Source organism: Dryobates pubescens, chromosome 31 (assembly GCF_014839835.1).
Source record: "Dryobates pubescens isolate bDryPub1 chromosome 31, bDryPub1.pri, whole genome shotgun sequence".
In the NCBI taxonomy this organism is placed as follows: Eukaryota; Metazoa; Chordata; class Aves; order Piciformes; family Picidae; genus Dryobates; species Dryobates pubescens.
In genome coordinates, this window is record NC_071642.1 from 2283443 (window position 1) to 2309669 (window position 26227).

General features: G+C 58.7%; 3 protein-coding genes across 4 annotated transcripts; 1 reads left to right on the forward strand and 2 right to left on the reverse strand.

Moving 5' to 3' along the window:
* Positions 1-1646: 1646 nt before the first annotated feature.
* Positions 1647-9650, forward strand: TNFAIP8L1 (TNF alpha induced protein 8 like 1). 2 transcript variants are annotated; one of them, XM_054175411.1, is made up of 2 exons: positions 1647-1843; positions 9068-9650. In XM_054175411.1, exon 2 carries the CDS (start codon positions 9070-9072, stop codon positions 9628-9630), a length of 561 nt encoding a protein of 186 aa, XP_054031386.1. In that variant the 5' UTR covers positions 1647-1843; positions 9068-9069; the 3' UTR covers positions 9631-9650. The 2 variants fall into 2 exon arrangements, with proteins under 2 accessions (XP_054031386.1, XP_054031385.1); XM_054175410.1 differs by lacking the exon at positions 1647-1843 and adding an exon at positions 4591-4697.
* A 4530-nt stretch (positions 9651-14180) lies between these two features.
* Positions 14181-18344, reverse strand: MYDGF (myeloid derived growth factor). The gene is made up of 6 exons (XM_009901200.2): positions 18175-18344; positions 16948-16998; positions 16094-16155; positions 15666-15747; positions 14990-15062; positions 14181-14350 (listed from the first exon to the last, which is right to left on the reverse strand). The coding sequence occupies exons 1-6, from the start codon at positions 18328-18330 to the stop codon at positions 14271-14273; spliced, it is 504 nt and encodes a 167-aa protein (XP_009899502.2). The 5' UTR covers positions 18331-18344; the 3' UTR covers positions 14181-14270.
* Positions 18345-19362: 1018 nt separating this feature from the next.
* LOC104300452 (procathepsin L) lies at positions 19363-24518 on the reverse strand. Its single transcript, XM_009900744.2, has 8 exons — positions 24456-24518; positions 22079-22204; positions 21834-21956; positions 21440-21589; positions 20727-20951; positions 20005-20173; positions 19715-19829; positions 19363-19557 (listed from the first exon to the last, which is right to left on the reverse strand). Exons 2-8 carry the CDS (start codon positions 22193-22195, stop codon positions 19458-19460), a joined length of 999 nt encoding a protein of 332 aa, XP_009899046.2. The 5' UTR covers positions 22196-22204; positions 24456-24518; the 3' UTR covers positions 19363-19457.
* Between the last annotated feature and the right edge of the window lie 1709 nt (positions 24519-26227).

A 26227-nucleotide genomic window follows, 5' to 3' on the forward strand; every position in this document is an offset into this window, starting at 1 on the left:
AGCTAAGGGCTCGCTGCCCACGGCCGCGAGTGGCACGGGGAGCAGAGGAGCTCAGGAGGGGGATTCCTGCCGGGCACGTTGGTGCCACAACTGCTCCGGCTGCTCTGGCACACCGTGAGGCTGGGAGCAAATCCTTCGTGATGTGGGGCACTGCTGTGGTCGGGGGTGGGGAAATGAGAGGGAGCCCGGGGACAGCAGGGCTGGAGGGGGCTGGGTTTGGCTGGTGGAGGCTGAGGTTCACTTCGCAGCCGCTGCATGAGACCAAGATCCGAGTCAAGGCTGCGGTTAATCCAGGCTTTAATCCGCTCTAAATCCCACTTTTCATCTGTTTAATGTCACCTTTTGGAATTAGGATCCTGAGCCGCCGCGGGATGAGGCTCCTTCCTGCGGAGCCGGGAGGAGGAGGAGGCTACTCCAACAATGCCAGTGCTGGGGAGCTTGGGATGGGGGTGCAAACCTCAGCGGGACTATGGGGCTCGTGGGGTCCCCGGCACAGGGACAAACTGAGGGTCACAACCCCCAACGGCTTCACCCAGCACAAAAATTCCTCCATGGGGCTGCCAGTGAGGTCTGGGCTGCCCAGAACAAGGGGCTCCCCGGGATGCCCCGGTGAGAAACTGGCCCTACGCCTGCCATGGGGGCTGCCACCACCCGTGCCAGATCGCACACTCGCCCAGCCAAGTGGAGGAGATGCCCATCCCCAGTTTGTACTGGTGGCAGTAGGTGGATTGGAGCTGTGGGGGGGTTTTAGGGGCTCTCTCCCAACTCCCCCCACTCCAGAGTCCCCCAAGCAGGAGCCACCTGCACCCCCCAGCATGCTGCTCCCAGTGAAGGGTGGAAGCAGAACAGAAATGGACCCAGTGCAGGGATGCTGGCACCAGAGCAGGCATCCTGTGGACCCCTCCCACACGGTTTTCTTCTTCCCACGGGTGTCACAACCCCACAGCCCCCTCCTCCCCAAGCAAGAAGAGGAGACCCATCCAGGTCTTCATCATCCGCCTGGGACTATGTCATCCATCTGGGTCTCTGTCACCCACGTGAGACCCCATCACCCACCCGGGATTAAATCACTCACATGAATTCCCATCACCCACGTGAGTCCACATCACCCATGTGAGTCCCCATCACCTACCCAGGTCGTCATCACCCACTCAGGTCCCTGTCAGTCATCCAGGATTTCATCATCCACCCAGGTCCCCATCACCCACCTGGGATTACGTCACCCGTGCGGGTACCCATCACTCACTCAGGTCTTCAGCACCCACTTGGGTCCTTGTCACTCATCCAGGCCCCCACTGCCCACCCAGGCCCCCACCGGGGACTCTGTCACCCACGTGAGTCCCCATCACCCACTCACGTCTCTATCACCCACTCACGTCTCTATCACCCACCCAGGCCCCGTCACCCCCGGCTCGGCGCAGCCCCGGGCAGCCCCGGGCAGCCCCGCTGGCCCCTCCGTGCCCGCTCCACGGTACGGGGCCCACCCCGCGCTACCGGGACCCTCCCGCTCCCACCCCCGGGCACTCTTCGCATTCCCATTGGCTGCTTCGTAGCAAGCCCCACTCCGCCATTGGCTGGTGCCTCCCGTGGGCCCCGCCCCCGCCGCCTCTCCCGTGCCCCGCTTGGGATTTGGCAGCAGCCGCGGGCGGGAGCCCCGGACCCGCCGGGCACCGGGCACCGGCTCCGGGGGCACGGAGAGGAGCCTGGGGAAGCGAGCCGCCCCCGTCCGGCCCTGCCCCGCCCCGTCCCGTTTCGTTTCGTTTCGTCCCGTTCCGCCCCATCCCGCCGCGGGCAGCGGAGCAGCCCCGGTCCCGGCGCCGCTCTCCCCCAAGGCTGGCAGCAGGTAAGGGCCGTACGGGTTCTGCTGCCCGCCGGTGTAGCGCTGCCGGGATCGGGCACCCCTCGGTCCTCACGGTATCCTCCCGGTCCTCACGGTTCCTCCCGGTTGTCCCGGTCGGTGGGGGAGGAGGCGCTCGGTACCGGCTCGGTTTGCGCTTCCCACTGCGGGACCGGCAGTGGGGAGAGGCCTCTTGTCCCAGGAGGCGAGCTCACCCCTTTCACGGGGCATCCCGGGCAGCACGGGGCAGCGCGGCCCCAGGGAGCCCCGGGCGGGGGGACACCGAGGATTTGGGGAGCTGCTGGGTGGGCAGAGCCCGGGGCTATTCCTGGGAGACCCCGGCTAGGGGTTAAGCAGAAGGACAAGGGGAATACTCCCCCACAGCGCTGGGAGATCGGAGGGGGGCTTGAAACGCCGCCGGGTCCAGTGGGTGACGGTCAGCGGGAGCTTGAGGAAGCCACCAGAGCCCTCTCCGTGGGGATATCTCCAGAGCCCATGTGCCAGGGCAGGGCTCTGCCCCATGGCAGCACTTGGCGTCGTGCATGGCTCTGTCCATGCTCTGAGTCCCATGGGCTGGGAAGGATGGAATTTTGGAGTTCCTCCCTTCCCAGAGAGACAAATCCCTCCGGCGAGGCCGGATCCTGCCTGCAGCTACGGAGTTGGGTGCAAAACTTCCCAAGTGCCCCCCAGGCGATGCTCCGTCGGCTCCACCGCAGGGAGGGATTTAGGTCCCCCCGAGTCCAGCACCGGTTCCCAGTTGTCCCATGGAGCTTTTTTATTGTTTTGCCTTCCCGGAGCAGCTTTGTCCTCGCTCGATCCCAGGGCAGGAAGCATGTGATGTACCAAGGTCCGCACCGCAGGACGGACGGACAGACGGAGGGTGGCTTGGCCTCTGTTTCCTTCCCCCCCGGCTCTGTTTTCCACTTCCCCATGAGTCTCCTGAGCCTTCGTCTGCTCCGAGAGAAGGGGAAAGGAAGTTGCTGCTGGAGAGAGCAGCTTGATGGCAGCTCGAGAGAGAAAAGGAGGAAATGGAAGGCGAGACAGATGCTCCAAAATAACAACCCCCCCCCCTTCCTCCTCCTCCTCTCTGCAAAATACCCCCCCTTCCTCCTTCTCCTCCTCCTTCCTCATCCTTTTTCTCCTCTTCCTCCTCCTTCTCCTCTCTGTAAAAGATTTCCCCCCTTCATCCTTCTCCTCTGCCCAAAATACCCCCTTTCCTCCTTCTCTTCCTTCTCCTCTCCATATAATACCCTCACTTCCTCCTCCTCCTATCCATAAAATAACCTCCCCTTCCTCCTCTCCATAAAATAAACCCTCTTCCTCCTCTTCATCCTCCTCCCCCTCTCCATGCTGTAGCTGCCTCCCCCCTGGCACACAATAATCCCGGGGAGGGGGGGATTCCAGATCAACTCCCCCATCCCAAATCAGGGGTTACACAGAGATTATCACACACACCCCCATCCCTACCCCACACAGTTGGCACCTCACCATGTGCCAGGATCCCATTCCCACGCTGTGCCAGCAAACAGGGAAGTGCCAGCGGGATTCACCACCCACACCCTGGGGTTGGCATCTCCAGAGCCCCCTTGCACAGACATGTTGGAGTTACTGGAGAAACCAAAAAGCTTCTGCTCCTTCCCACAGCAGCATTCACAGCCCCAAGAGGCACCTACTGGAAGGAGATGCTGGGATAGGGGATGTCCCATCCTGGTGGCAAGGGTGGTAGGGACCTATGAGAAGGAGATGATGGGATAGGGGATGTCCCATCCTGGTGGCAAGGGTGGTAGGGACCTATGAGAAGGAGATGATAGGATAGGGGATGTCCTGTTCTGGTGGCAGTAATGGTGGGGACATGGCCAAGCACTGCTGGCATGAGCACCAGGGAGCAAGTGAAGCAAGATACAACCTTGTGGTGCCCAGCTGAGGCGATGCCAGTGGCACCCCTGCCCCAGGCTGGTTGGTGATTCCCTGCAGCCACGGTGGCCACAGAGTGTTGTGGGGGTTTTTGTTGGCTGCTCTTGCCAAGACCTGAGTTTTTCCACGGGTGAGATGTTTACTCAGTGGCTTCCTCTCCGGCCTCACCCCGCTTGGCACACACGCGCCGGACCCGGTGGCTTTCGGTACTGTTTGCACCCATGGCAACGTGCAAGGCTCTTGCAGAAAGCGGTGGGTGGCCTTCCTCCTCCTCTTCTTCCTCCTGCTCCTCCTCTGCCACCCCCACCCACCCCCCCAGTGCTGGTAAAATGGGGTCTGGAAGCTGGAGGGGTCACGGGTGGTGGGGCACGTGTCGGTGAGTGTGGCTGGGCTCTCTGGTTACATCCCCGCGCTGCACCGGCGCTCCCAGACAAAAAGGTTTGATTAATTAATAGGGGTTGGGGCTGGTGGAAAGTGATGATGGGGATGGGGAGGGGAGTGGGGGGATCCATCCACCCCTCCCACCCCCTGAGCCTCTGGCCAAAGATTTGGGGGTGCTGGGGGTGCAGAGCAAGGTCTTTTCCAGAGCAGGGGGGGGAAAGTGGTGCACAGGGTGGAAGGAAAACGAGGGAGATCTCCACCGTTAAATGTTTGGCTTGGCTGGGGAGATGATGCTTCTGTGTGGGAGGAAGCTGGTAGCAAGACAAGTTAATATGACCCTGGTGAGGAGGAGGAAGAGGAGGAGGAGGGGGAGGAAAAGGAGGTGGAGGGGCCTCTGCTTTCAGCTGGAGCTTCGTGGAGGTTTCCCTTTGTGCCGCACGCTTGCTCCGTGCGAGCTCTGCCCCATCAATTATTTAAGTGCTTCTTCGTTCCTGCATGAAATATTCAGCCCACTGCCAGGGGAGCTGGAGGGGGGCTCTGGGGACACGAGCACCTGGAGCTGCTGGTGGGTACCTGGTCATGGGGACAGTCAGGGGAGAGGGGGCTTTGGGCATGGTACAAATAGCCTTGGGGCAGCGTCAGTGCTGCATTTGGCCTCTCTGCCATAAATGAGCTGCTGTGGTGCTCAGGTATTGGCTCTGCCGTGGCATGTGCCGGTGCCACCAGCCCCAGGTGCTGGCAGGGCGACAGCAGGGTCTGGTGTGCCCCACGCTGAAGGCAGGAGCTTTAGTTGATGCTTTTTAACGAGAAAGTTTGGACTCTGATCTTGCTTGTGCTCAGCCATGGTGTGGAAGACGCTTTGGGGGCTGAAGTTTCACGGCGTGGTGTTGGGTGGGATGCTCGGGGGTGCCCCAGTGCTGGGAGGTGCCCAGCCATGGTGTGGGAGATTGTTTTGTGGGTGGTCTCCATGGGAGCGGGGTCCCATGCACAGTGTGGTGTTGGATGGGATGCTCATGGGTGCCCTGCCGCTGGCATGTGTCTGTCCCACAGAGCAGGGACTTCACCTCCTGCAGGACATCCGCAAGTCCCAGCCCTCAGCCAAGCCCTCAGGGCTACAAAACCACCCTGAACCCTACAAAACGGGTGGAAGACACCCCCCCAGAAAAGCAAAAACAGCAAAGGGGCTGTGACTGCCCCCAAAGTCATCATCGGGACCACAACCCCCCCGCGCTGCTCCGGAGCAGGGAGGGACAGGGGGAAGGCACCGCCCAGCCTCTGGTTTTCGGTTGAAGAAGCTGCATCTTGAGGGCGTTTTCATTAAAAAAGAAGAAGCGAAGGGGAAAAAAAAGACAAAACCCAAGGTTTGAGCAGGGCTGCAAACTTCAGCGACAGGAAGGAAATGGGGTGGTTTATTTCGGTCTCGGTCGGGGCAAGGCTTCCCTCTTCTGCGCAGGGCTTAGCAGCCCCTCCGTGAACAATGGGGTCGTGGGGGCCCTTCCCGGCAGGAAAAGGGCTGAAAGCTCCCGGTTGGTGCTGAGTCAGCAGGTTGCTGGCGGGGCAGAGCCTGGCGGTGAGGAGGAGCGTGCTGGGTTCACCAGCCCGGTGCTGAGCAGGAGGTGAGCCCTGGCTTCCCTCGGGGTTTGCGCTGAGTGACCTACCAAAGAGCTGGGGAAGGAGCAGGTCGTGTTTAGAGAGGGTCCAGGAAAGACCCCTTCCTTTTCCTGCTTTGTGGGAACACAGAATGGCTTTGGTTGGATAGGACCTTAAAGATCATCTAGATCCAAAGCCCCTCCCATGGGCAGGGACACCTTCCGTTAGAGCCAGGTTGCTGAAGGTCCTGTCCAACCTGGCCTTAAACACCTCCAGGGACGAGGCATGCCTCAGTTTCCCTCCACGAGTGATGCTCATCTCTCCAGCCTTGCCAGGGAGATGCCAGGCATTCTCCAGTGCCAGAGGTGTCACTGCAGGTGGTACCTGGGAGCTGTGGGTGTGTGGGGCAGCTCCCAAGGAGCCACTCTGCCCCTTTGTTCTCAGCTCTGTAGGTGGACTTTGCACTTGCTTTGTGCCTGCAGTGGTCCAACAGAGAGCTCAGGTGTGGGAATTCCCATTTCTCCCAGCACCACACATCCTGCACATCCCTCCAGGCTCAGCTTTCCCTCTGCCCATCCTGCACATCCCTCCAGGCTCAGCTTTCCCTCTGCCCATCCTGCACATCCCTCCAGGCTCAGCTTTCCCTCTGCCCATCCTGCACATCCCTCCAGGCTCAGCTTTCCCTCTGCCCATCCTGCACATCCCTCCAGGCTCAGCTTTCCCTCTGCCCATCCTGCACATCCCTCCAGGCTCAGCTTTCCCTCTGCCCATCCTACCTCTCCTGCTGCCTATCCTGTCCACCCCCTCCAGGCTCAGCTCTCCCCCTGCCTATCCTGTCTGTCCCTCTGGGCTCAATTTTCTCTCTGCCCATCCTGTCCACCCCTCCAGGCTCAGCTCTCCCCCTGCCCATCCTGTCCACCTCTCCAGGCTCAGCTCTTCCCCTGCCCATCCCTCTGGGCTCCGTTCTGGCAGCTTCTCAGGCCCGGGGCTGCCGACGTTCGATGAGCCTGAACCCACCTGGGATCTGCCAAAGGCTCTGCAAGAGGCAGCCTCTGCTTTGGCATTTCTGTCTTATTAAGCCTCAGCTCGAGGCTCACGCTGGCAAAAATCAATGTTTTCACATCCAAGGGAACACTCACAGACCTCCCTGTTTTTCCCCAGGGCTGTAAATAACGCTGCATGCAGCAGTGCATGGAGACAGCAGCTCTGCTCCCACCTCGCCTGATTCGGGCCCTGGCAGAGCCTTGGCTGCCCTGGGGCTCGGGGAGCTGGTGGCTGGATGATGCTGGAGCTCAGCTTGCACCACCACCTCTGCACCCCTGCCCTTCCACCATTGCTCTTGCAACATCACCCATGCACTGCTGGGTTTCAACCATCAGCTTGCACTGTCACCCATGTGCCATTGCTCTTGCACCATCACCTGTGCACCATCTCCCTTGCACTATTGCTCTTGTGCCATCATCCTGGTGCTGACACCCTTGCACCATGGCCTGTGCACCACTGCCCTTGCTCTTGCACCATCATCCTTGCACCATCACCTGTGCACCATCTCCTTTGCACTATGGCCTGTGCACCATTGCCCTTGTGCCATCACTCTTGCACCATCACTCTTGCACCATCACTCTTGCACCATTGCCTGTGCACCATAGCCCATGCACAACCAGCTGCAGTGGTCACAGCCTGGGTGTCAATGGGGCACCCAAGCCCCACAGGTGCCAGGCTTTGCTCCCAGGAGCCCGGTGTGTGCTCCAAGCTGGGGGTAGTGGGGGTCTGTGACTGGCTGGAGGCTCAGCTCAGGGTGCCCCTGGGGCTGCCCAGGCTTAGTTCTGCGATGGAATAATGCTAACTTCCCTCTCCCTATCCAGGGATCCAATTTATCCTCTGCATTCTCACACCAGCAGCATCCTCGGAGCTGAAATAGCTCCTCACCCTCCCTGGTGATGTATTTATAGCATGATCCCAGCCCTTCCCTGCTCTGCTTTGCTGTGCTGACCGTGCCACGTGCTGGCTTCTTGCATAAGCAGCCCCCAGCTCTGCCCCTCCATCCATCCTGGCGCAGGAGCCGGCTGGGATCCCTCTGCTCTTGCCTCCCTGTGATTTGTAGCTCTGTGATTATCCAGGCCAAGCTGCATCTCCAGGGTTGAGGCTGGTTTAGTCACTCATGCTGGTTTTTAATGCTGTCACCTGCTGCAGACCATAGGATTGTTTGGGTTGGGAGAGCCCTCGAAGATCGCTGAGTCCAGCCCTCGACCCAACACCACCATGGCCATCAAACCATGGCTCCAAGTGGTTTCATAGAATCACAGAATGGTTGGAAGGGACCCCTGGAGATCATCCAGTCCAACCCCCCTGCTAAAGCAGGGCACCCACAGCAGCTTGCTCAGGGGTACAATGGCCTGAGAAGGAGACTGCACAAGCTCTCTGGGCAGCCTGCTCCAGGCCTCCAGCACCCTCACACTAAGGAAGTTTCTCCTTCTGTTCAGATGGAACCTCCTGGGTTCCAGTTTGTGCCCACTGCCCCTTGTTGTGTCCCTGGGCAGAGCCTGCCCCCATCCTCTTGCCCCCCACAGCCCCTCCAGCTCTTGCTGAGCATTGATCAGATGCTCTTTCATGCCCCATCCTCATGACCTCCACCCTTTAGCTCCTTACTGAACTCAGTCACCTCCATGCAAGGCTTGTGCCAGCTCTGGAGGTATCTGTGCGGGTGGCAGAACAAGTCTGAGCCCTGGGGTGGGTGTAACAGGGTAGGAAACACCAGGCAGAAGGCCTTCACCACACCTCATGGGTGCTGCCAAGCGGCCGTGGCACCGCGGCCTCGGGGAGCTGCATGCCAACACGTGGCTGTGCTGGTTGCTGTGGGTGACTCAGACGTCACCTGGCTTGTCCCCAGCTCACCCTGCAGGAAATGAGTCAGGTTTGAAGGAAGGAAAACAGAACAAACCCCTGCTGAAATGATGGGGCAAGAGCTCTTCTGCCCTGCGAGGAGGGTGGCAGCAGGCGCAGGAGGGAGTCGGGGATGGAGGGTCAGGGGCGGCACGCAGGTAGGGAGACCTTGCTCAGCTCCAAGACTGCTTGGTGCCTTCTAGCTTCAACCCACAGCTTGGGGGGAGGGAGGTGGGAACACACTGAAACCCCCTTGCAGTAAAACCTGGGCCAGGAGCTCAGCTCTCACAGCTCCTGGCACCCACAAGCTCCTCTCGGTCTTGATGTTGCCCGGAGCTGCTCCTCTTGCCCTTGCCCGGAGCTGCTCCTCTTCCCCTCCCAAAGGGCTTCTTGGGGAGGAGGGGGGAGGGGGATCAACCCTGGCCAGGAGCTGACCTCTGTGTGTTCCTCTTCCCTCCGCAGAGATGGACACCTTCAGCACCAAGAACCTGGCCTTGCAGGCCCAGAAGAAGCTCTTGAGCAAGATGGCCACCAAGACCATAGCCAACGTCTTCATCGACGACACCAGCAGCGAGATCCTGGACGAGCTCTACAGGGCCACCAAGGAGTACACCCACAACCGCAAGGAGGCCCAGAAGATCATCAAGAACCTGATCAAGATCGTGATGAAGCTGGGCGTGCTGTACCGCAACGGGCAGTTCAGCGCCGAGGAGCTGCTGGTGCTGGAGCGCTTCCGCAAGAAGGTGCACACCCTGGCCATGATGGCCGTCAGCTTCCACCAGATAGACTTCACCTTCGACCGCAGGGTGCTGGCAGGGGTGCTGACGGAGTGCAGGGACCTCCTGCACCAGGCCGTCAACGGCCACCTGACGGCCAAGTCCCACTCCCGCATCAACCACGTCTTCAACCACTTCGCCGACTACGAGTTCCTCTCGGCGCTCTACGGCCCGGCCGAGCCCTACCGCAGCCACCTGAAGAGGATCTGCGAAGGGGTGAACAAGATGCTGGAGGAGGACACCATATGAAGCCGGGCAGCCGCTGGGACTGGCAGCGGCCGCTGGGACTGGCAGCGGCCGCTGCACCCTGCCTCCCGGCGAGGCCGAAGGCAGGCCGCCTGCCCGCCCTGCCCCTCGCCAGGCTGGGCGGCCTCTTCTCCTCTGTAGTGCTGGCTCCTTCCCTCCTCGTGTCTGCAAAAGGCTGAACTTCTTCTTGGTCATCTCTGGACTGGATGATCTCAGAGGTCCTTTCCAGCCTGGATCAGAGGTCTTGATGGTTGGACTCAGTGATGCTGGCTGGACACGATGCTGGCTGAACCCAATGATGCAGGTTGGACTCAGTGATGCAGGTTGGACTCAATGCTTGTTGGATTCGATGATGCTGGTTGGACTCAATGCTGGTTGAACCCAATGATGCAGGTTGGACTCAGTGATGCAGGTTGGACTCAATGCTTGTTGGATTCGATGATGCTGGTTGGACTCAATGCTGGCTGAACCCAATGATGCAGGTTGGACTCAGTGATGCAGGTTGGACTCAGTGATGCAGGTTGGACTCGATGCTTGTTGGATTCGATGATGCTGGTTGGACTCAATGATCCCAGAGGTCTTTCCCAACCCAAACAACTCTACAGTTCTCTGATTCTTTGACTTTGTCTAACCCTTGCCCAGGGTCTGCAAACCCCTCCCTGCACTGGGCTGAGTCCCAGTCCAGGTGATCCTGGGCTTCTGGGCTCCTGCTGTACAGTTGGATTTCCTTTGCTCACCAAGTGCTCTTAACTCAGAGTCCAAGGAGCTGGACTCTTCACCTTGAACACCATCATGACCCTCCTGGGGGAAAAACTAACCAAAGACTCACGGTGTGGGACACCTCTGAGGTGTCTCTGAGTGGGTGGGCAGCTCCTCGGATGAATGGTTGTGGGAAGCTGTTGCTGGCGGCTTGTGGAGCTCTGTGGCTGCCTTGCAGCAGCTCCATGATGAGGTGAGAGCAAATTGGGCTCCAGGCTTGTGCTGCCCAGGGTAGGAAGGTGCTTCTGCACCTCACTGGCTAGCTTGAGCTTTGGTCTCCTGAAACCAGGAGGATCCCACCTCCCCTGGGCAAGCAGCTGTCTCCTCAGGGCAGGGAGGGAGCTGGAAGGATCTGCTCCATCCCTGCATCCCAGGTACACTCCTTCATCCAAGACCCCCCTCCCACCAGCCACCCGTGGTGGTACCACTGTGATGGCTCCAATGCCTTCCCAGGTGGTTGTCCAAAGCTCTCCCTAGGACTTTGTACCTTTTGTGTGTCCCCCACTGAGTCCTGGTTGTGTTTTGTAGCAAACTCTGTAGCCCTGATGAGTTATTTAAATAAAACTCACCTCTTTGGCTCGGGTGCTCCCTGTGGTTGCTACAAAGGACGTTGACAGGGGCAAAAATGATTGCTGGAGACACTTGGCTTTGTCTTTTAAACGGTGGTTGCCCTCTCTGTGACCTGAGCTTTTCACTCTCCATCCCATGGCATCGCTGCTGGCCAGGCTGCTCCCACTCCTGGGCAGCCGCTGGGAGGGTGCAAACCCCAGCACCATCCAACAGCAAAGGGCTGGGATTCCCAGATGAGCAAATCACACAGGTGCTCCTCCACCTGCACCTCCTCCCTGCATCCCAGGAGCTCAAAGAGCCCAGAGAGCTCCGGGCAGCTCTGCCAACTTCCATAGAGGAGCCTTGGAAAGCCTTTGAGCTCCCAGAGCGTGGCTGCACCAGCTGTGGCCTGCTTCCAGCAGGCAGCCCTGGGCTTTGAGCACCAAAAATTGCCCTTTTAGCATACAAGAGAGGCTGCACAATCTCAGCTGCCCTTATCTCAGTGACCTTCTTGTGCCTCCTGTTCCATGAGATGTCTCCAGGCACAGGAGGCTGCCAACGGCTTGTGGGCGCAAAGCGGCTCCGCGGCTCCCGTTCGCTGCTCCCTTTCCAGCGCTGGCTCAAGGCACTGATAAGTCCCAGCTTTAAAAGATTAAAGAAAAGAAATGAAGTCCCCATCTCTTGCCACTTGACAGCCCTGGCACCAGCTCCTTTTAGCTGTGCAAGGCAGCCTGGGGTGGGGAGGGTGAAGCCCTTTGACAGATGTGCACAGAGGAGAAGGGGGAAGTGGCGGAGTCGCCATCCCTGGGGGTGTTCTGTAAGCGTGCAGACATGGAGCCTGGGGACGTGGGGACGTGGGCATGGGGGTGTTGGGTTGATGGTTTGGAAAGGACCTTTCAAGGTGACCTAGTCCAGCCCCCCTGCAGTCAGCAGGGACATCTGCAGCCAGAGCTGGTTGGGAAGTGGAGCATCTCTGTGAGGAGGAAAGGCTGAGAGCCCTGGGGCTGTTTGACCTGGAGAAGAGCAGCCCCAGAGGGGAGCTGAGCAACACTCAGCAAGAGCTAAAGGGTGGAGGATCATGAGGATGGGGCTGGGCTCTTCTCAGTGGTGCCCACCAAAAGGACAAAGGGCAATGGGCACAAAGTGGAAGCCAGGAGGCTCCATCTGAACAGGAGAAAATTGTTTGGTGTGAGGCTGCTGGAGGCCTAGAGCAAGCTGCCCAGAGAGGTTGTGGAGTCTCCTTCTCTGGGGAGACTCCAACCCCTCCTGGTCATTGTGATGCTGAGCAAACTGCTGTGGGTGCCCTGCTTTAGCACAGGGCTTGGACTGGATGCTCTCCAGATCTACCAGCCCCCACCAGGCTGGGATTCTGTGCTCAGAGCCCCAAACAACCTGACCTTAAAGGTCTTTATGAATTTTAATGGCTCTGTGATTCCAAGCTCCACCAAGGCACCGATCCCTCAGGGAGGGCAGGGGGAAGATGGCTTCTGGCCCCCAGTGTTTGAACAGAGACCTTCCTGTCCCACCCTGTGCTGGCAGCTGGAGTGGTCTCAGTGGAGCTACCAGCAGATGCTGTGAGCAGGCAGAGCAGAAGGGGGCTGCTGGCTGCAGTGGTGGCTGTGCTGAGGTGACAGCAGTGCTTGGCTGCTCTCGTCTCGAGGTGCATGGTGGTGGCAGCTGCAAGATGCTCCTTAATTGCATGAAATATCTCTGCTCAGATGAGCCCTGACTCATGCCTGTTCCCTTCATCCCCCAGGGCTTTTTGTACACCCCAGGACCACATTTAACTCACCACATGCCTGCCACCAGCTTTCCTCCATGCCCAGGGGTTGAATCTGAGACTTCTCCCCCACACCCACCCTGTCCCCACACTCTTGCTTTTTGTCCCAGGGAAGCCCTGGAGAGCACACCCCCTGCTAGAAGAGCCAATTTATGGCCTGGGTTTCCCATCCCAATCCTGGCTGTACATCTGGGGAGCCAGTCCCTTCAACAACCTTTGATCTGGTTCTCTCCCAGTAACTGGTTAAAGAGGGAGAAAGTCAAAGCCCTGCAACGTCAGCACCCTGAATACAGCTCAGGCAGGAGCATGCTGAGGCCATTCCTGGCCCCTGCAGATGATCTGCAGATCCTGGAAGAGCTGCACAGCAGAGAAAGAAGTATTTAGGAGCAGCCTGAAAAGCTGAGCTTGTTAAATTCCCAGTGCAAAGGGCTGCCAAAACACAGGGAACCCTCCCCAAAGCAGGCAAAAGCAGCTACCAACAACCATCCCCAGGCAGCAAAAGTGCTCATGACAGGGCTGGGTTACACAGAAGCACAGCTGCTGCCTTCTTCTGAGACTCCTCTCAGGTGGGCAGCACCCCCCTAAACCCTCCAAACTCCCCTGTGCCATCTCAGCTCCCCCCCTGGCCAAATGCCAAAGGTGGTGGCACTTGCTGGGCACCCAGCTGGAGATGCAGAGAGCAGAGCAAACTCAGGCCAGAGCACCATGCTTTGTTTCTTTATTTGTGTGGTATTTACAGAGGAAAGGAATGCCACATTCCCTCACTCTTATTACTCCAGATAACTGAAAAAACCTAAAGAGGTCACTTCTGTAGGTAGCAAACAGTCCTGCAGGTACTGAGACAGAAGTGGTGCTTGGATTGATTCCTGGGTTTGTCAGCCCTGCTTTTCCCCCACACCAAGCTCTCCCAGCTCTGCACCGAGGCAGCCCCAGCACATCCCCTCCCCCAGGAGCTGCCACACTCCAGCAGGGAGATTTGGCCAACTCTGTCCCTTCTTTCCTCCTCTTCTCTCACCCAATGGAATGATTTCCTCCTGCCATGCTTGCAGAGGGAGAAATCCTGCACACTTCCCCTCCAGAGACTAAAGAGTTAACTTCCCTTTTTTTTTTGCCAGCCCTGGTTAAATCCAGCCACTTATCTTTCTGCATTGCTCTTTCCCAGCAAGGGAGATAAGGAGCCCCTGTTGGAGGGGAGCTTTACCATATTCAGCAGATCAACCAAGCAGCAAGAGGGTGACAGAATGGCTGCCTTGCAGATCAGGAGCCTCAGAGGAGGTTTCCAGCTGCAAAGCACCTTGTTACTCTGACACCAGACAGAATGCAGCTGCCTTCAACACCTCCAAAGCTCCCTTGTGTGTTGGACCCCAGCACCAGTTCCATATGGACAACATAAAAGGTTTGACCAACTGAAACAAAACAACACAACCCAACCCACCCAAACCCAACAAAAAAAAAAAAACCAAACCAAGAAAAGAAGACAGAAAAAGCCCTCAGTTAACAAAGAAATCCTCTCGATCTGCCAGGCTCCTCTGGCCCAAGCCCCCTGGCCACGGGGTCACAGCTCATCACGGGGTGTCCTTGCTACAATCATGAGTTTGGAGAGCTCAAAACGGAACTTGCCTTCCCTGTGAGAGACTGGGAAAGAGAGAAAACAAGCAGAGGGTAAACAGATGGGAAAGCAGGAACCAAACAGCCCTGCTGGTCCCCTTCCAGGAGGATAAAGGCAGCACAAGTCGGGCACTGCGCTTCCTCCCCGGGCGGGCGATGAGAGCGGCGTGATAAAGCTCTTCTCCCCTCCTGCTAAATCAACACTGACACTGCAATGGGAGCTGTAAAATCCAGCTGCCAGCTATGGATCCAGAGCAGCCCAGCTCCAGGAGGTGCCCTCACCTCCTGCACATTGTCACCTGGCTGCAGGAAGCTTAAATCACAGAACTGTGGAATGGTAGGGGTTGGAAAGGAGCTCTGGAGATCACCAGGAACAACCCCAACTAGATCAGATTGCTCAGGGCCCCAGCAAGTTTGACCTTGAATGCCTCCAGGGACAGGGTCTCAACCACATCCCTAGGCAACCTGCTCCAGTGTCTCCCCAGAACTTCCTCCTGATGCCCAACCTACACCTCCCCTGCTCCAGTTTCAGCAGTGATTCATCTTTGTAGCCCTTTACTGTACCCTCTCAAGCACTTCCCTGTCCTCTTGAATGGTCTCCTGGAGGACAGCCAGGCTCACCTCCCACCCCAGCCCCTTTCTGACCCCCTTCTCCTGGGCACAGACCTGTTGTTTCAGTGACTTCAAACTCTTCCTGTTTTAAGGGGATATCGCTTTGGGCACCCGCTGCAGCTTGAGACTGAAATGGGAAGGAAGAAGCAGTTTAAGCAGTTGAGGCAATCCAAGAAGCTGCTGCCTTTAAAGCAAACAAGCACAGCATGTGTTGAAAAAGAATGAATCCATGTTTTAAAGCCATGTGGAGTGAAAGAACTCAGCCCACAAAAGAAATCTAAAGGCAAATCCCTGGCTGGTTTCCCTTCTCCTATTAAACCATGGACGTGGGTCCTTCAGGGGGCTGAAAACCCCACCACTGAAAACTGGGAAATGGAAGAACAAACCAGACCAAAGCACCAGCAGAGGTTTTTACTTCCCCCCTGCCTCACACTTGAATCTGTTGGGGCAAACCAAGGCTCCCCTCACGCCGTGCACCCTGGGCAGGGCAGAGCCTTTTGGGCTCACTGACGCTGGGGCAAAGCCAGCAGCCAAGCGTGGAGAGAGCAGGAATGAAGTGGTGCAGGAGAGCCTACCTGCAGCCACTCTCCTGCCTGCCACCAGTCTTTAATTAGGGAGGTGATGAAGCACATTTGATTGCACAGATGTCTAATCAATGTTTTCCATGTCTAATTCATGTTTTATAGCAGCCTCCCACACGCCTGCTTGCGAGCGATCAGCTGGGACTTACATAAGCCATGGCATGCTCGATCTTGGCTCCTTTCACTTCAGCTTTAAACTGGGTAAAGAAGAGATAAGACTTCCCTTGGGGCCTGCAAGAAGAAAGCAGAGTCTTTGACATCAGAAGAGAGGGTGGAGGTGCAGATGAGCTCAGGATTCACAGCTCCCTCCCTCCACAACCACCTCTGGCTCTTGTGTAGCTCTACCTAGCGAGGAGGAGGGTGGCGAGGGGGAGGCACAGCATTTACAGTTCCCTCTACCTGGCTGAAGAGCCCACCCAGAGGCACAGGGAGAGGCAAAAAGCCTCAGGAGCTGCCCTGTAGAGAGGCAAACCCAGGCAGGAGGCAAGGTCCACAGCCTCTGGCAGGGTTCCTGACCCAGATCCCACCTGCCTTATTGCTGCTTTTGCCTCAGGGAGTTTGGGGTTACTGAACACACCTCCAGAGGGAGCAGGAGAAGAGCAGGTTGTCCTCACTGACTCCGACGTTCATCTGCCATTGCTGCACAGGGGAAAGGTCCAAACAGTTACTGTGGGCAAGAGCCTCATGCTTCCTGCTCAGCCCTGAGGTCAGTCACCTCCCCACCCACCTGCAGCAGGACAAGTTTCAACCATTCTAAACCAACACAACTCTTCCTTTGTGTCACACAAAAGCCAAGGCCTGGTCATCCTCTCCTCACCAGAACTTCATCAGCACAGTCAAAAAGTGAAAGCCTTTGCACCCTTTGCACTCAAAGAGAAGGATTCACAGAATGGTTTGGGTTGGAAGGGACCTTCAAGACCATCTAGTTCCAACCCCCTTGCCCTGGGCAGGGACACATGAGCCCAGGTTGCTCAAGGCCTCATTCATCCTGGCTTTGATTCTGACAAGGCTTGGAGATAAGAAAGTACAAACTGTGTGTCTGCACAGCAGCAAGGGAAAAAACCCCTTTAAGGCTCCTCAAGAATGCAGGAGTTGCTCCTAGGAGGTCCTTCCTACCAACTGGGGCATGAAAACATCTCTCCTTGTTCTCCAGAGGCATCCAGCCCAGGGATTTGTTGAGCCTTACAGAAGTTGTGGCCTCTCAAACCGCTGCATGGCTGCGACACATGAAGGACACCTCTGTCCAGGGAGCAAATCCAACAGAGCTACTTTTGCCAACAGACAGCATTGGAGATGGTGCAGTGCCTCTTCCTCACAGCTCCTGGCCCCTGGAAGCAGCTCATGACAGAGGAAATTGTCCTCAGCAGCTTCACACTGTCCGGCTGTAGAGACCAAGCGCAAGGGAAAAGCTCCAAGGTTGCTCCAACTCACCTCGTTCGTTCCTCCCTGAGCTGAGTAGGTGAAGGTGCAGCTGTAATCCCCCTGAAGAAGAGAAGACAACTATGAGCAGCCTCACTCAAGCAGGACCTTCTCACTGGTCACCAACAGCCACTTCTGAGTGATGACATGAAGTATGGGGACACCTGAGAGAGACAGTGGCATGGTGCAGCCCCTCGTGGTCTCACTCCAGGGGTGACGGAGAAGGAGCACACACCACATCCACATCCAGACCTTGGAGAAGCACAGAGCCAGGGACCATGCAGTCCTCATCCCCTGTGGGATGCCCCATGGTGCTGGGGTGAGGACTTGTGTTCTGGGGTTCCCAGGAACCCCCTTCTCCACTGGGCCTCTTTCCCATGGTGAGTCTCCTTCCCATGGGCACCCTCTTTCTTTGAGACCCTGTTCCCACTGCTGACCCTTCCTCCCCTTGGGGTACTTCTTCCCTTGAGACACCCCCCTTGGAGATCCTCTTCTCCCTTGGGGCCATTCTCCCCAGCAAATCTCCCTGCCTGGGGAGCTCCTCACCACAGGACTGTCCCACCTTGGGGGACCAATTTTCCTTGTGGATGCCCTGATGAAGACTTCATTCTGGAGACCTCCTTCTTTGTGGAAGTCCCTCTCTCCTTAGGGACCTCCCTTATCCCCAGGGGCTTCCTGTCTTTGGACAATTCTCTTAGGAACTTTTTTCTTCTTGAGAACTCACTTCTTCATGGGGGCTCCCTCCCTCTGTAAGGGCTCTCTCCCTCTACAGGGGATCCCACTTCTCCCTGGAAGCCTCACGATTTGAAGACTCCCCTTGGGGTCATCTTCTTGGGGACTCCCTTCTTCACGGGGGGCTCCCTCCATAGGGGATCCCTCTTCTTCCTACGAGCCTCCTGCCTTTGAAGACCACTCCACCTGGGGACCCTCTTCTCGCTGGAGAACCATTTCCGGATAGGAGTTCCTCCTTCCTTGGGGACCCCACTTCTCCCCAGGAGCCTCCTGACTTTGGAGACCGCACTCTGGGGGTCCCTCTCCCCTGGGTACCCCCTCCCTGACCCTGTCAGAGGCTGAAGCCCCCCACCCACCAGCCCGGACCCCCACAACTCGCCAGTAGGTAGTCCCGCCTTCCCTCGCTGACAGCCAATCCCCGTGTGGGGAGGCGGGAGCGACATGCCCCGCAGCCAATGAAGAGGAGGCGCGTACGCTCTCCTCACCCTCTCCCTCCTCGGCTCTCACCAGGCTCTGGGAGAAGGAGTGAACCTCCCCGCCGGGCCGCACGTCGAATTCGGCCGTGCTCGCTTCCTCCGCGCCCCGGGCCGCAAGGCACAGCAGAGCGGCAAGCACCAGCGCGGCCCACAGCCACCGGCCGCTCCTCCCGCTGGGCGCCGCCATCTTGGAAAGGAAGCGGGGGCTACGGCGGGCGGGAGGGGTCAAGGCGGGGGCTGCGGCCGCCCCGGCGGCCATCTTGGGTTTGGGCGGCGAGCCCGGGCGGCTTAACCCTTGGAGCGCCGCGGTGCGGGCAGGGCAGCGTGGGGATAGAGGATCCCTGGGACAGGGGATCGGAGGGACAGGGCATCACCTGTGCAGCCACCACGGGGACACGGGAGCATAGGCTGTGGGGGCGTGGGGAGGGGGGACCGCGGAGATAGGAGATGGCTGGGACAAGAGGCGTGGGGGGGACACGGGAGCGCGGCGAGGGGGGACACGGGAGCGCGGCGGGGTGGGGGGGGGACACGGGAGCATTTGGGCAAAGACCATACGGACAGGGACGTGTATGGACAGAGGATCGCTGGGACAAAGGCTGTGGGACCGTGGGGCAGGGGAGGATGGAGACAAGGCAGAGCTGGGACAAAGCCCACAGGGACAGGGGGCCGTGGGAAGAGGATTGCTGGGACAAAGGTGATGAGCACAGTGGGGCAAGGAGCCGCTGGGATCTGGATCAAGGGGACACCGAGAGCTCACCCCCAGGCCAGTGCCCGTGGGGTTGCTCCCACTGGGGTTAGGGACTGCTGTGGGGAGCCCAGGCAGCCCCCACAGCCCTGCAGCCCTTCTCACCCTGTGAGCTGTGTGTGCCTGGCACTAAATCCCAGCATTTCTCTTCTGGAGAGGGACAAGAATAAAGAGCAGGGTGGGGAAGGTTCACTTGGTGCCTGTCGGGCAGCTTTAATGGGGTAAAGTTCTGTTCAGGGCACTCTGGGGCAGTGGTGCTGGCTCGGGACCACAGGGCTGGGCAGAGCTGCAGCCACAGCCAGAAGCTCCAGCCCTGGCTGGTGGCCTTTGGGATTCACTGGGAAGGAAAAGGGCCCACGGCGGGGAGGGGAGAGGGGAGATGGCCAAGCTGGGAGGAAGGTTGTAGAGCGTCGTGGGGAGGGAGCTGTGCTCCAGCCCCCAAGCCCTGCCCGGCCACCGTTTGCAGGTGCAGAGCCGTCGGCAGTGCCACTTGTCATTGCTTCTCGCAGCACACAAACAAAAGCCTCTTTCCAGAAGGAAGCAGCCAGGGCAGGGAGGGATGTCCTGGCTCACAGCACAGGGAAGCTGGCCTGGGTGGCCACCCCACACTGGTTGTCAGCACCCTTGAGCAGGCGGATGTAGCCCTGCTCACCCCAGCGCTCCGACCAGCTGCGGGGAGAGAGGGAGCAGGATCACATCCCTGTGCCCTCACATCCCTGTGCCCTCACATCCCTGTGCCCTCACATCCCTGTGCCCTCACATCCCTGTGCCCTCACATCGGGAGCCAGCCCTGCTTGCAGGTTGTGGGGACACCCTCAGCCCCTACCTGTTCTTCAGGATCCAGTAGCTGACGTTGTGGCCACCCTCCTGGCTCGTGCCGTAGCCCACAGCCAGCATCCCGTGGTTCACCCTCTGGCTGCAAAGCTTGCTGCTGAAGATGCCTGGGGAGAGCAGAGCTGGGGTGAGCTGGCCCTGGTGGATTCTTCCCCAGGTGAAAGCAGAGTGGTGGATCCCATTCCCCTGAGGATCCCCCAGGGCTCAACAACCAACCCACCCCTGCAGCAGGGCAGCCCTGCCTCAGTTTACCCATCCATGCCACCAAGAGCAAGACTCTACCTGACTTGTAGAAGTGGAAGTGGAAGCTGCTGGCATCCACCGCCACAGACACAGGGCCCATGGTCGCCACTGCCTGCTCCAGCGCTGCCTCACTGCCCTGAGCCACCAGCCAGGTGGCAGAGCAGTTGGCTGCCCTGTCCTGGGGGTTGTATTGGCACCTAGAGGTGTCCTGAAGAGGAGGGAGAGAGTGAGGTTGAATATTAGGAACCATTTCTTTGCTGCAGGAGTGGTCAGGGACTGGAACAGGCTGCCCAGGGAGGTGGTGGAACCCCCATCCCTGGGGGTGTTCAAGGGATGTGTGGCCCATGGGCACTTGGGGCCATGGTTTAGTGGCCATGGTGGGGTTGGGCTGCTGCTTGGACTGGATGATCTTAGAGGCCTTTTCCAACCTTGGTGGAATCATCTGTGCCAGGGCTGGGACCTGCCAGCAGTGCTCTGACAGCACAAGGGGCACTGGGTGGAAGTTGAGGCGCAGGAAGTTCCATGGAAAGATGAGGAAAAGCTTTTTCCCCTGTGAGGGTGGCAGAGCCCAGGAGCAGGCTGCCAGGGAGGGGTCTGGAGTCTCCTCTTGAGATCCCCAGAACCTGCCTGGATGTGCTCCTGTGGGACCTGCTCTGGCTGGGGGGGGGGTCGGACTGGCTGATCTCTGGAGGTCCCTCCCAGCCCCTGTTAACACCCTGTGGTGGTGTGGCAGCTCCCAGGGGCCAGCAGGCCGCCCTCACCGCGGCTGTGTAAGGGTAGAGGTGCTCCGAGTTGAGGCCTCCGTTGTCCCGCACGTACTGGAAGGCGCAGGTCATGTAGCCCCCGCTGCAGCCGTGGTTGCCCAGCTTCCAGGAGCAGTCGATGAGGTTCTGCTCGCTCAGCACCACCAGCTTCCCTGTCTGCTTGAACACCAGCCCCTCCAAGGCCCCCGTGGCACTGAACGCCCAGCAGGACCCACAGTGTCCCTGGGGGACGGCAGAGAGGTCACAGCCTGGCCCCACAGCCTGCCGGAGAGGGATGCTCTGCCCCCCTGCTGCTGCTCTCCAGCTCCTCAGCTGCAAAACTGCAGCAGCCCAGGCTGTGGGGGGTGCTTCTCTGGGCTGCCCAGAGATGGCTTTGGTGACTGGGAGGATGCTGCTGCCTGGTTCTGCCTAGGACTAGGAGAAATGGAACAAAACTACAAGTGGGGAGATTCAGATTGGCTGTTAGGAAGAAGTTCTTCCCCAGGAGGGTGGTGAGAGACTGGCACAGGGTGCCCAGGGAGGTGGTGGAAGCCTCATCCCTGGAGGTGTTTAAGGCCAGGCTGGATGTGGCTCTGAGCAACCTGATCTAGCATGAGTTGTCTCTGCAGGGGGGGTTGTAACTGGCTGAGCCTTGAGGTCCCTTCCAACCCTGACAACTCTCTGATTCAATGATTCTGTGCCCAGACACCCAGCACCCAGCTCTTGCCCACCTGGTTCTTTACAGGTGTCACATAGCCTTTTGTCCTCCAGTCCACCTCTGCTGGGGTCTTCAGGGCTGCTGATGGTTTGAAGATCAGTGCTGGCTCATCCCACCCTGCTGGGCTGAAGCCATTCAAGAGCTGATTGAACTCCTCATCTGTCTGCAGGCCACCAAGGGAAAACTGCTGTGATGCCAGGAGTGAGCCCAGCAGCCCTGGAGCTCAGTCCACGGACACCTGCAGCTTCCAGGGGATAACTGGTCCCTGGATCAAGCTCTGGGCACATCAAGAGGTCCCCAGTCCCCAGCCCAAGCCCTGGGTGCATCAGAGGCTCCCCAGCCCAAGCCCTGGGTGCAGTGGGGGGTGGGCAGTCCCCAGGGAAGGGGGTGGGCAGGGGGGCAGGTACCAGGTCCCCGTGGTGGTTCATGGCCAGGCGGAAGCTGTGCTGCCCCCTCGCCTCCTCCCGGTTGTGCTGCTGGATGCGCCGCAGGTTCTTCTCCCAGACCTCCCTGCGAGCGGCCTCAGCCTCCTGCCGCGGAGCAGAAATGTGCCTCAGGAGCATGGGGACACAGGATGGGGCTGGGAGCACCTGGGTGACTCTGGGTGCAAGTCCCTCAGAGCCAGCCCCAGCCTGAGGGGAGCAGGACCTACCGCTGGGTACTCCTTGGCGTGGAGGCTCTTCCACCCTTCCCACACCTCCTCCAGGGCAGGATCTGGTGCTGTGGCACAGCCCAGCAGGGCCAGCAGCAGCCACAGTGGCATGGCCATGGCACCCAGCTGGGGAAATGGCAAGAGTGGGGTCAGAGAGGTCCCTGTGCTGAGCCCCACAGCTAGCAGCTGGGGCCATGGGCTGGCAGCAGGATGAGTCCTTCCTAGCCCTGGATTAGAGGCGAGGGGGGAGGCAGAGAAATGCAAACAGAGCAGCCAGGCCAGAAGAAAGAGAGACAGGTTGGGCCCTTCAGCTGGATCAGCTCTTGCCTGGCCACACACTGCTGTTTTGACAGGAGCTTTAGGAGGTCTTAGCCGTCCTTTGGGTGGCATTTAAGTGTCCTTTTTAGGAGAGGAAGGAGCAGCTTCAGCAGGGAGCAGAGCCTGGATGGCAGGAGGAGGCAAACACAGACAAAAGGGCAGTGAGAGCAGCTGGCTCTGCCCCCTCCCTGCCTCACTGTGCTCACAGAACCCCCAAATCCCAGCACAGTGGATCCCCTTCAGGTATTGAAATGCAGCCCTAAGGTCTCCCCGGAGACTGAACAGCCCCAGCTCTCCCAGCCTGTGCCCAGAGCAGAGGTGCTCCAACCCTCTGATCATCTTGGGGGCCTCCTCTGGAGCCATTCCATCAGGTCCAGGTCCTCCTTGTGTTGAGGGCCCTGGAGCTGGATGCAGCACTGCAGGTGAGGTCTCAGCAGAGCAGAGAGGCAGAATCCCCTCCCTCCATCTCTGGCCATGCTGCTTCTGAAGAGCCCAGCGGAGCAAGAACTGCAGCTGCTGGGCTGGGACAAAGCTGCTTTCACTTGGAAGCCAGCAGAAAGCTGCCCCCAAAGAGAGAGAAAGCTGCCCCCAAAGAGAGAGAAAGCTGCCCCCAAAGAAAGAGAAAGCTGCCCCCAAAGAAAGAGAAAGCTGCCCCCAAAGAAAGAGAAAGCTGCCCCAGCCTTCAAGCAAAGGGCTTGAGCTGGAACCAGAGCCAAGAGGTTTGCCTGCAGAGGTGGGAGTGCAGAGGAGCTGCTGCCCCACGCCGATGACTGAAGCCTTGCATCTGTCCCAGCAGGAGGGCAGGAAGCCCTGGGACGTGCTTCCCCAAAATCCCTCCCTGAGGATTTTCCAGTATCACTTTACAGCCTTTCTTTGGGCCAGCACAGGCAGGCAGCGCTCTGCCAGCCCCAGCCCCGCTCCTGCCAGCCCCAGCCCCCCCTCCACCGCAGCCATTTGTCTTCCTCACATCACCACTGCCGCACGCCCCACACCTCCCGTGCTGGCCTTTGGTATTCCTGAGCAACTTCAGTTATTCCTGGGGTGCTGCTCTGCTCAGCCACGCAGCACACAGCAGGGCCCTGGCAGATCAAATGCCTCTGGCCACCCTCAGCACGGAGTTTCCACTGATGTGGCCTCCCAAGAGCGAGGGCTGGAGTCACACCTTGATTCCACACGCCTTGGGAGTGGAGATCCATAGGATCCATGGAATGGGCTGGGTTGGAAGGGACCTCCAGGATCATCCAGTTCCAACCCCCCTGCCATGGGCACAGACACTTTCCTCTGGGCCAGGTTCCAGCCTCCAGGGAGGAGGCATCCACAGCCTCCCTGGGCAACCTGCTCCAGGCTCTCCCCACCCTCACTGGAAGGAATTTTTTTCCTACTCTCCAGCCTCAATCTGCCCTCCTCAAGCTTCAGTCCATCCCCTTTCATCCTACCATTACAAGCCCTTGTCAAAAGTCCCTTCCCAGCTTCCTTGCAGCCCCCTTTCAGGTACTGCAGCACCAGGAAGTTTTCCATCTGAGCATCTTTCAGGGTGAAGTGGTGGCTTTCAGGAGCTAATGCTGCGGCTTGAGAAGTGTTGGTGCTGTAAAAATAAGTCCCCAGGAACATCTGTTCTCCCTCCACATCCTCTGCCTAAAAATAAAGCCCCACATGTTGGGTGTTCACAGGAGAAATGCCTCCCAGGCTGCTCCCAGGCTCAGCCCAGCTTCTTGAGGAAGAGCCTTCTGTGCCCAGTTTCACCCACTGCAGCCCCAGCCACTTCCCCCAGCCCTCACCTCGCTCAGGAAATGAACTCAGCTCCACTCTGCAGCTGCAAACCCTCTCTCCAAGAGCCACCCCGGACCCAGCTGCACCCTGCTTGGTGCTCCCCCACTTTCCCCCACAGGACAGCTGTGGTGGGCACCATCCACATCCTTCTTATTTCACCCCTTGACCGAGGCTGGGAAGCTCAGGGCTGGGGGTTGGTTATTTCCCAGTTAAAAACGCTCAGGATTCTCAAGTCCCACCCTCCCATCCCCCCCCCCCCCCCAAAACCCCCTAAAAAACCCAGAACAACCTCTTTTTGATGGCATCAAATAATCCTTCAGCTTCAGATGTAAGCGTGGAGGATCAAAGGAGCTGACAGCTTTGTAAACTCTCCCAGACAAGAGCATTTCAAGAGCGCATTGCAGGCATTTTAAGGAACACTTGGCTCATTCAGGACAGGAAAAAGCAATTCAAGTTCAGACTGAAAAGAAACAAAAACCCCCTGCAGAACCAAGCTCCTTACCCTCCACCAGCACCCACCAGGCTCTGAGGGCGGCAGGGAGAAACTCTCCTGTCTGCAGAGGTCTCCCTCAAGGCAGCTTCAGAGATGTGCAATTTCCTCCATCGCTGTCCCCTTCCGCTCCCTCTGACCTCAAAGGCTGCGCCAGGGGCTGCTCACGGGGGGGATGTGGGTGGAAGGTGAAACAGCTTCAACAGTCAGGGCAAGAAGGTTGAGAGAGGTTCTCCTTCCCCTCTGCTCTGCCCTAGGGAGGTCACAGCTGCACTACTGAGTCCATTTCTGGGCTCTCCAGTTCAAGAGACAGGGAACTGCTGGGGAGACTCCAGCAGAGGCCACAACGATGCTGAGAGGCCTGGAGCAGCTCTGTGAGGAGCAAAAGCCGAGAGCCTGGAGAAGAGCAGCCCCAGAGGGGAGCTGAGCAATGCTCAGCAGGAGCTAAAGGAGCTGTGAGGGGCAAGAGGCTGGGGCCAGGCTCTTCTCAGTGGTACCCAGGGACAGGACAAGGGGCAATAGGCACAGACTGGAAGCCAGGAGGTTCCACCTGAAGATGAAGAGAAACTTCTTCGGTGTGGGGGTGCTGGAGGCCTGGAGCAGGCTGCCCAGAGAGGCTGTGGAGTCTCCTTCTCTGCAGAGCTTCCAACCCCCCCTGGGCATTGTGCTGCTGGGCAAGCTGCTGTGGGAGCCCTGCTGGAGCAGGGGGCTTGGACTGGATGAGCTCCAGAGGTCCCTTCCCACCCTGCTGAGTTTCTGTGCAGGGGGTACCAAATACATTCACATTTACGTTCAGACAGCAAAACGCTCCAAGCTCTAAGATGCTTTGCATTTAGAACAGAAGCCTCCAGCTCACACCCTGGGGGCATTTGGCAGTGGTTTCATTAATGCCTGACTCTCATGTAGAAAGGAAAACAGCAAGGCTGGGGCTTGTAAGCTTTGAGCTCCAGAGGGGACAGGCACGGGCAGGCCCAGCACCTGCAAGGAGCAGCTCCCTCTTGCCCTGGGGGCTGGGGCAGAGCAGCTCCCCCTGCCCTGGGAGCCGGGGGCAGAGCAGCTCCATCCCCTGCTCCAAGTCAGGGGCGCTGTGCGAGGCAGCGACCTCCAGGGCTGGCGCCCAGCAGCCCCAAGCCTTCCACCCGGCTCAAGGTCACGCAGCTCCCGGCTGGCAGAGCCAAAGAAACGCAGATCCAGGCTTCCCAACGCTCCCCCCTGCATCTTCAATCGCCTGGCTCACGCTTTCCCCCCGAGGAACATCAGGGCCTTTAATATTCTCTCCGCCGCTCGGCCCAGAAAGCGAACAGAGCTCTTTGCTTTCAGCACAGACAGGGCTTTGGCTAGGGGCAGCCAGCTGCTGCTGCCGCTGCTTCCTCCTCCCTGCCGGCCCCACCAAGAGGCACAGACGGCCAGAGGCTCTCCTCTCTCTCTTCCCCAATATTTTATTGAGTTGCTACATCTTACACTCATAATTATAAAAGAATAAGAATCCATAAAAATATTTTCTTTTCATAATACGCACTTAAAATCCTCCGGGGGAGTCAGCGGGGTTCAGCTGGGGCAAGCTGGGGGCT

Bases quoted from the DNA above. Each gene is read 5' to 3' on its own strand.
- LOC104300452 (XM_009900744.2), bottom strand. From the start codon at position 22,195: ATGGCCATGCCACTGTGGCTGCTGCTGGCCCTGCTGGGCTGTGCCACA. The intron at 21,957-22,078 runs GTAGGTCCTGCT...GCTCCGCGGCAG, and splicing joins ACGCCAAGGAGTACCCAGCG to GAGGCTGAGGCCGCTCGCAG. The intron at 20,174-20,726 runs GTGAGGGCGGCC...CCTCCTCTTCAG, and splicing joins TCTACCCTTACACAGCCGCG to GACACCTCTAGGTGCCAATA.
- TNFAIP8L1 (XM_054175410.1), top strand. From the start codon at position 4,628: ATGAAATATTCAGCCCACTGCCAGGGGAGCTGGAGGGGGGCTCTGGGG. The intron at 4,698-9,067 runs GTGGGTACCTGG...TTCCCTCCGCAG, and splicing joins ACGAGCACCTGGAGCTGCTG to AGATGGACACCTTCAGCACC.
- MYDGF (XM_009901200.2), bottom strand. From the start codon at position 18,330: ATGGCGGCGCCCAGCGGGAGGAGCGGCCGGTGGCTGTGGGCCGCGCTG. The intron at 16,156-16,947 runs GTGAGTTGGAGC...TCCCCTGTGCAG, and splicing joins CTCAGGGAGGAACGAACGAG to CAATGGCAGATGAACGTCGG. The intron at 15,063-15,665 runs GTAAGTCCCAGC...TTCCCATTTCAG, and splicing joins TCGAGCATGCCATGGCTTAT to TCTCAAGCTGCAGCGGGTGC.